General features: G+C 41.9%; 1 protein-coding gene across 1 annotated transcript; it reads right to left on the bottom strand.

The window, feature by feature from the left end:
- Positions 1-2044: 2044 nt before the first annotated feature.
- On the bottom strand, positions 2045-6904 carry LOC103712156 (protein NRT1/ PTR FAMILY 6.3-like). The gene is made up of 5 exons (XM_008798600.4): positions 6676-6904; positions 6402-6579; positions 6247-6286; positions 5578-6152; positions 2045-3212 (listed from the first exon to the last, which is right to left on the bottom strand). The coding sequence occupies exons 1-5, from the start codon at positions 6794-6796 to the stop codon at positions 2324-2326; spliced, it is 1803 nt and encodes a 600-aa protein (XP_008796822.2). The 5' UTR covers positions 6797-6904; the 3' UTR covers positions 2045-2323.
- Positions 6905-8875: the final 1971 nt, after the last annotated feature.

Genomic DNA, 8875 nt, shown 5'->3' with positions numbered 1-8875 from the left:
CTCGTTCTTGTCTTAAGCAAAAAAATAATAATAATAATTATATTATTATTTAAAAATAATTACCATCTTAAGCAAAAAAATAATAATAATAATTACCATTATTTATCTTGTTATTGACAGATTTTTAACACTAATTTTGCATAATTACATGCTCTAAATTTTTAAACCATGAGATGATGCACTCAGAATCTAAAAAATACATGATTTACAGGCTTCCTAATTTCGAGCAAATCAAAAACAATCAACAAGATAACGCGCATAACTCAAACTTCAGATTGGAGGCAAGGAAGGTGAAAACACCTCAAACCATCAAGATCCTGGCTGCATCACCTGTCGACAGCCTTTTTATTGATGGGAATGAAGAGAGAACACCAAACAGGAGAGAAAAACTCATACATCGAGAGAAAAGGGGCCTCTCCCTATTTATAGGTGTCCATGGCAGTGGAGTGGGAGAATAGATATCCTTATCCCCCATGGAAGGTGGCGGTAGAGGATAGGTGGTGGAGGAGCAGCGGGTGCTCCTCCGCCGGTCGGGAAGGAGAGCAAGGGAAAGAGTCGAGCTCTTGAAGTAATGGAGCCACTGTAGGCATGTTGTTTTAGCTGGTTCGAGGATCTTTGAAGCTAATTCAGTTCGAGTTACGTGCAAGCTCACCATTACTTCCAACACCTTACGGTACCAAAAAAATTCTACTCGAAGGAGATTCGGCTATAGTGATCACTTGGATCAATGATCTCCCTCGTACAGTATTTTCTATGCCATTGCTTTATATTATCGAGTTCGCTATCTCATCCCTCGGTTATTTCTAGGCTGATCGTGTTTAGAGGGATTCAAATTCTGTGGCGGATTGGTTAGCCGGCAGAGGTTGCAATTGTGATTACAATATGGATTTGGCTCTTCCTCCTGAACTTGCTGCTGCTGCAGAATGATGCTTTGGGCTTCAGCTATCTCATTTCTCGTTACTCGGTTGTTTATGTTTCATTTTGCTACTGTTTCTTTATCTTGTGTCCAAGTTTACAAAAAAAAAAAAAGGGAAGCATGCAACGGCGACCGACTCTTTTCCTCTTCCTATTAGTTGAGCTCGAGGCTGAACATAATTTCAGTGGTTCTCCCGAGTAATACCAAATAATGGCATATTAACATATATGCATTATTTTACATAAAAATAATGTGTTTTTAAAATAGCAGTGAAAGCCCTCTTGTTATTTCTTTGAGAGCTGCTTGCCATGCCTCTAACTTCATGAAGGCTAGATCATCAAAGAAGCCGGTCAGAAAAATTTAGGGTTCCATCTGCTGACATGGCATCCCATGTAATTTACTTTACTTGGAAATCCTTACCTCTTAATTATTTGAAGATCAACTTTGATGGTAGCATAAAGAATAGGGGACAAGTTGGTGGAATTGGTTTTGTGATTTGGGATTCTACGTATTGTTGTAAGTGCCGGGGATTCGGTATTGTTTGATACCGCAGCCCTTTGGCTGAAACAAGGGCCATATGGGAAGGTCTAGTTTATGCTATTACTGTGTTAATTCCCAAGATTAGAGATTTAATCATCCACTTATGATGGATATTCGGAGGCTCATATCGAGTATTACCTCGTATCTTCCGGGAGGCGATCAAAGGCGAAGCATATGATGCTAATAGTTGTATTTACTCAAAAGCTATGTCAAGCAACGGATTTAACAAGAAAATAAAGATTGCTAATGTGTGGGTCCCCAAAATAACTCACAAAATCGTGATGCTCCATCCATCGTTAAGCAAATGCATCGTAGTAATCCATACAAAATAAAAATTAATTGCTCCATCTATGGCATCATCGACAACTCCAACTACTATTTCATAATAGTCAAATCTAGTAAATTTATAAATAAAAAAAGTTCATGTTTGAATAACAAAAAAGTATAATAATTAATATATGTGCTATGCCCATGACAAACCTCTTTCCTATGGATCCGGGTTACACTTGTTCCTAACTCGACTTGATTGATCTATTAGCTAATGGGTTGGGTCAGAATCCAAATTTATAATCCGAATATGAAATCGGATTAAGTCGAAAGTGCTAAATCCATAATTTTTAGTCATTAAACAGGAAGATATAATTGCCGGGGAAAAGCCACAATTTATTTATACTTCTCCCTTTTCACCTGGGTAATAACCGGTAGATCAATGACAGGAGATCATTTGTACACAGCTGTGATGCATTAACGGAAGGAGCTACTCGATCAACCGCCAGCCAATGCATCAGGCCTCCGCTCAAAAACGCTTACTTCGGATTTAGAAACCAAAAGAAAAGGGAAAAAAAAGAGAGAAAAGGTCAGGGAAGCTCAAGCGTTGCAAAAAGCCTCCTCCGCCAGCTCAACCGCGCCCACGCTCCCGTCCTCCGCTTCCATCCTCCTCTTCTCCTTGTAAACATAGCCTTTCGCTGACACCAAAAACAACACCAAATTCGCCACGCTCAGCACCGCAAGAAGCCAGTAGAAGTTGTAGAGCCTCCCGTCGTTCAGGTTGTCGGCCAGCCACGGCCCCTTCCCGCTCTCCCCGGTCACCTTGTGGACAATGCTCACCAGCGCCGAGCTAAGGAAGAAGCCCAGCGACAGAGTGCTAAGAAAGAGCCCAGTGCTCATCGTCTTCATCCCCTTGGGACACTCCCTCAGGAAAAAATCCAGCTGGCCGATGTACGTGAACGCCTCTCCGGCCCCCACCAAGAAGAACTGCGGCACCAGCCAGAACACGCCCAGCGGCACCGTCGACCCCTGGCTAACGGAGGAGGACGAGTTCGCCGCCCACGCCGCGTGGAGGCGCTTGTGCTCGGTGAGCGCCGCGGCGACCATGGCGAAGATGGATAAGACAAGGCCGACGGCGATGCGCTGGAGGGGGGTGAGGCCCTGGGGGTTGCCGGTGAGACGGCCGGCGGCGGGGACGACGAGGCGGTCGTAGACGGGGACGGTGAGGAGGATGGAGCCGACGAAGAAGACGGTGAGGGAACCGGCGGGGATCTGGAAGGAGGAGCCGATGCGGCGGTCCATGGTTGTAGCCTGGGAGACGGAGAAGGTGGTCATCTGGGCGTAGACCGTCCAGAACATGATGGTGGTGGCCCAGATGGGCAGCATCCGGATCACCTGCTTCACCTCCTCCACGTCGGTCAGCGTCGACAGCTGCCACTTGCTCTGCTCGATGGCCGGGTCCTCCATGATCGCCGCCCGGTCCAAGAAACTGAAACGGAAAGCAAGGAGATGGCAGAAGAGAGCATTAGTTGCTGGGGTCCAAGGACCTTAGAGGTGGAAGGAAGACGAGTCTAGATAAACTTTCTTGTTTAGGAAAGTACTTATGAATTCAAAAGAAAGTGGCGGCTTGAGGTAGGTAGCAAAAAGATTAGCGTAAGGTTTGGACTGCACTGTGGAAATCATAAGAGGATGTGGACATAAGCGTGGCTCGGTTGCATGCGTCCCGGGATGCCTTTCATTCTGGTTTTGCTTTTTACTGCAGTCCGACTCTACTGTCACTTTCGCTCTTTTTTCAGAGTGCAGAAAGAGGGAGTAAATGAGTGAAGGAGGTGCAACCAAAAAAGAAAAAAAAAAAATGCTATGATATCTCCTAGTCATCCCCAGGTTAAATATATTTGTAATGATCTAAGCTTTTTTTAGTTTATAATTGATGCAGAACTAAATATATGCATGCTTGGATGGACTCTCACATACCGTCTATTTAGTCCTATATATGCACCAGCTAAATTTGAGTACACATACAAAATCAAGAAACATAAATGGTCTTTCCCTAATTTCTAGATGGTTGTTTGATTATGGGTCTAAATGGCACAGATCAAGTAACCAAGCTCCATAGCTGTATGGTTCACGAGTTGCAATCTGTGTCAGCTGTAACAGTAGACACATGTTGCTTATAATTCAGAATAACACTGAATTATTCTTCGGAATTAATACAGAAGACGAGAGGGAACACATAAATTGCAGGCATACCTACGCTCGATTTTATATGAAAGAAAATGCCGAGATAACACGCATGGCAACCAAAGCCGTGCAGTTCACTAAGTGTTTGATTTGCAGAAAAATGAGAAGAGAATATATGGTTAACAAAAAAATAAAGAAATAACTCATATTTAGATAAAGTTTTTAAAAGAGAGAGATGACCCATGAAAATATTTCTCATATGTTATGAAAAAAATTATGCAAAATATGAAAAAAAGCTATTTTTCTACTAGTTAGGTTGGAAGGTATTTTTTTTTCAAAACTATTTTTAAGCTATCAAAATCGATAGATACAAATTTTTTTATCGAAAATATAATAGATATTTCAAAACTTTTTAAAAAAAGTAGATACCTAACCAAATTAAGTCACTCTGGAATGGTCATAGAAAAGTTTTCTATGGCCGGCCAAATATACCAATTTTTTAAAAATATTATATTGTAAAAATTAAGCTCTAAAAAAAATATTTTGATGAAGAAAAATATTTTCTTGAATCAAACAAGTTTTGAGTGGTGGGTGCAGCAGTCACATGTACGTTGTGAGCTTGGTCCCGCCCAAATCATGCTCTGTATCCGGATAAGGGGAAGGAGATGAAATTATTAAGGTACGTCGCAGCATTATTGGTGCATTTAATTGCAAAACCAGTCACTGAGGAAACTATGGGGGGCATAGCTTCGTCGTCTAGTATGGAAAAAGGACCGGCCGGGTGGAGGCTGCTACAGGGGATGGACTTATCCCTTCCTCCCCCGCCTTCTTCTTTTTTTTAAGCAAAAAAAAAAAAGGACCAGCACATCGGCCAATTGGTCCATCACATGTAATTAGAGCCACTACAGGCTCAATTATTAAGGTTCATATTAGATTTTATCAAGACAGAATTTAGAAGCATATGGTCATTTAATTACATTCATGCACGTCCTATATTTTCTATCTAGCTGTCCACTGTCCGAGTATCTGCATCAAGCATGTGAATGAGTTGGACCTCTAATTGAGCCACAAATACAGTTGTAAGAATACAAGTGTACAGACGCCCACTTGCCATTCACGTACGAGTGCACTAAAATTTTAGCATCATAACTTATCTTGGTGCATCAGCAAAGTTTATGTATATATATAAAAACTTATCTTTGGTGTATACACAAACAAACAAGTGACTAATTAGCAAGAAAAGTTATGCAATTTATTAAAAGCACTAGCTTCTAGGAATAAAAAGATTGTTGCAGATGTGAATCCTCTATAACCCAAGTAGTAGAAAATTTTCGAAAACAAGACACCTAGCAAATTTATTTATATTGGATGGCCAAACATTGTTGGAAAAAAAAAAGTGCTTGAAGACCTTCCTTTTTAAAAGAAAATTCCGGGTGGGGGTTATCCGTTTCCTGCAACCTGGGAATTGGGTGCATCAGTTTACGATCTGATCTGGGGATTATGCATTTACAAGTTGCCTTTAAATTCGTGCTACTTTCATGACTTAAAAGGCAAACGACGAGCCGTCAGCGTCAAAATTAAGGAGCCCAAGCTAATTAGTAGCAAGCTATGAATTACTTCCAGCTAAGGAGGCAAAAGCGAGAAATTAACGAGTAGATTAATTAATTAATTACCGGAATTGCTTGCTGTGGGGCAGCCTTTGCTTCCCCCTGCTCTTCTTCTCTCCGTCCACGGCGGCATCCTCGTCATGGAGAAAGGAAGGATCCGAGGGCAAGTCGAGATCCCTCTTCTTCCACGCCGCCGCCACCACGGCGGCGATCTGCGTCAAGGGGCTCCCCACCAGCTTCTTGAACCGGTACCTGGGGGTGCCGGAGAGGAACACCGCCAGCCCCGCCACGATGGCGGCGGCGCAGATGCCGTAGCCCCACCGGCGGCCGAGGTTGTCCTGGATGTACACCAGGACCGTCACGGCCTGCAGCGAGCCGAGGCTGATGAAGAAGAAGAACCAGCTGAAGAAGCGCATCATCTGCCGCTTCTCCCCCCGGTCCGACTCGTCGAACTGGTCCGACCCGAACCCGGACACGCTCGACTTGAGCCCTCCCGTCCCCAACGCCGTCAGGTACAGAGCCAGGTAGAGCACCCCGAGCTGGGCCCCGCTCGCCCGCGCGCACCCGCCGGCCGGCGGGTCCGCGCAGGCAGGCGGCCTCAGGCCTGGTGCCGCCGTCGATACGGTCAGGATGGTTGTCCCCTTCAATTAATTCAGACTTGTTTTTAATATAAAACATACCATGATATAAAATGGAAGAACATATGAATATGCCAGCAAAAGAGAGAGCGCTTACTGTGGCTTGCACGGCGGTGAAGATGGCGATGGTGAGGTACCTGGTTATTGAATTGAGTTAACGAAAGAGAAAAGGAGGAGGAGGAGGAGCCAGGGAAGGGAGCAACACAGAGTGGTGAGGAGGAGGTATATATAGATTGGAAGGGGGATGTTTACCGGCCGAGGAAGGAGTCGGCGAGGAAGCCGCCGAGGAGGCAGAGCATGAAGGAGGTGCCGAGAAAGTTGGTGACGGTGTTGGCGGAGGCGGCATTGCCGAGGTGCATGGTGCCCGTCAAGTAGGTCACCAGGTTCACGGCGATCCCAAGCGTTGTCAGCCTCTCGCACAGCTCCACCCCTTTTTTTTTTATATCGTTCGATTTTTAACCAGGAAAAGAAACAGAGAGAGAAAAACGGAGAAGATAACTAAGAGGGAGAGGGCGACCGAAAGGACCTAGGATCATGGCGGCGCTGGTCCAACGGCCGGTCTGGGATCGGACGGCGGGGCGGCCCTTGAAATCCCAAGCGTCGGAGAGGGTTTTGCCCTCGGCGTCTGTCTCCGGCAAGCCGGCCATCCGGTCGATCTCTTTAGCACAGCTACTATTGAAGGAATTAGCAGCAGGAAGCGCAGGGAAAGTCGGTGGGAGATAAAGATGAGCAACGAGGGGAATGCGGGGGCGAAGGAGGCGGCGAGGGAGGCGTTTTCTAGCAGGCGGGAAGGATAATTTGGTCTTTTGCGCTCGTCAACAGTTTGCAGGAGGGTTTATCCATTCGACGTCGCCAAAGTTCCGATTGTTTGGATGATTCCAATTTGATTATGGCTCAACACCTGAGTCAGGCTCTTTTTTTTTTCCAAAAAATTTGGGCTTTGAAATGAAAATAAAATTTATTCGGAGTTTCATTTCCATTCTAATTTTTTAAAAAATAAAAATATTCTAATTCTTCAAAATTTAATTCCGACTCTTCTTCGATATTTAAATTTTATTCCGATTCCAATTTTGATTCCAATCACAAATCAAATGAGTTGAGGTATTTGGTTATTCCGATTTCGATTTTAACTTTTATTATGAACAAAACGCATTCTAAAATTTTTATCTTTTACCAATTTGTATGTAGATATGAAGTTGCTATCTAATTATGCTCTTCGGAAGCCATCTTATATGCTTCTATACAAACATGCGAGGAACCCAATATTAGAAGGGGGACTCTGGAAGATCTAAAGAACTTAAAAAACCTTAAAAAAAAAAGGGGGACAAGAGACAAGGTAGATTATTAAAAGTTAGCTATGGACTCTAGGCCCCTTCAACTCACCAATAATTGAATATAACAGCTATACAAACTGCATCTCAAAGTATTATATTGAGCATGTTTCTTTACATGTTTAGAGATTTACGTCAAACTTAAGCCAAATACATCCAGCACATTTAAGGATACCACTCCTGCCATTAACTCACAAGCAGCTCTAATCTCCTCACAGATGAGATTGAAAGTGAGTTGGTCCTTGATGCTAAGGATTTGCCAATTATTGGCTACTACTTTGAGAATCTCGATATGAACTTTTGGAAAGTAATAATTTTATTAAACATATGGTTGACAGTCATTGTTCCAAAGAGAGTATTCTACATCTTAGAATAGTACACTTCATTGAAAGGACTTTTTTAAAAATCTGTAAGTCTGCTAGATTTGTTTCCTTTTTTTTTTATAACTACTAATATTTATATACTAGAGGCTGGAGCTAATGCCCATGGTCCGGCTACACCCCACCAAAAAGAAAGAACTTTTATATATTATTTAAAAGTATAAGCATTTATATATTTTGAAAAATGATGTAAGATATATTCTTAATTTATACAGGCAAAACAAAAATTTCTAATATGCAAGGATTATCTCCTGTAGATGCCCTTTATGCCAAGATTATAGGTATCTTTTGCAAAATTGAGAAGTTATTTGTGCAGGGCATGGGAGTGGAATATACGCGCCTAGTTTTTCACTATCACACAAAAGGAACATTTATTGCCTCAACAATTTCTGTGCAAGGGAAATTAACAACAATCTATGGCATGATTTGAACTAACGTACAAAAGGAAGCATAAAAGAAAGAGAAAGGCAAAAGAATGCAATTCACGTATAAATGCTAATTATACAAATATAGGACAGTATGAATTTTCTAGCCTGATAGAAATTGTAGGTTTAATTTAGTGGTATTGAGTAGGTAACGAGTCTATCTAACAACCAAGCTAGTATTGGTTTGTTGCAATCATGAGCATGGAAAAACTGAAGGAAACATTGCAAAATATATTTTTTTAAAAAAAAACAACAATCTTCAACGCCTTAGGATGTCTAAGTCCTCATAAAACAAGGTGCATATATTGGTCATAATTCATTTAAAAAGTAAAATGCGCACACCAAATACTGTGTTCAATAAAGTTTTTATTTATTATTGCTAAAAGTAAAAGAAAATTAAGTTAAGATTATATTACATCTAGTGCAAGAAAATCAATCATAAGGGTCCTAATATTTTCAATCTCGTTTTTTCTTAAATATCATAAATTATTTGGCTTGTACGATACGAAGTTTTAACAATAACCTAATGTTTGATCAAATTGGAAACGTAAATTCCAATTTAGAAAGTAAATTATCCAAAGAAAAAGATA

This window comes from Phoenix dactylifera, chromosome 5 (assembly GCF_009389715.1).
Source record: "Phoenix dactylifera cultivar Barhee BC4 chromosome 5, palm_55x_up_171113_PBpolish2nd_filt_p, whole genome shotgun sequence".
Lineage (NCBI taxonomy): Eukaryota > Viridiplantae > Streptophyta > Magnoliopsida > Arecales > Arecaceae > Phoenix > Phoenix dactylifera.
The sequence above is the reverse complement of the archived record's forward strand: the minus strand, read 5'-3'. Positions and strand labels throughout refer to the sequence as shown.

What these genes read in the sequence shown, in the direction of transcription:
- LOC103712156 (XM_008798600.4), bottom strand. Translation starts at nt 6,796, where the DNA reads ATGGCCGGCTTGCCGGAGACAGACGCCGAGGGCAAAACCCTCTCCGAC. An exon ending in CAGCGCCGCCATGATCCTAG is followed by an intron (nt 6,580 to 6,675) that starts GTCCTTTCGGTC and finishes TAAAAAAAAAAG; the next exon opens with GGGTGGAGCTGTGCGAGAGG. An exon ending in TCACCGCCGTGCAAGCCACA is followed by an intron (nt 6,153 to 6,246) that starts GTAAGCGCTCTC and finishes AATTAATTGAAG; the next exon opens with GGGACAACCATCCTGACCGT.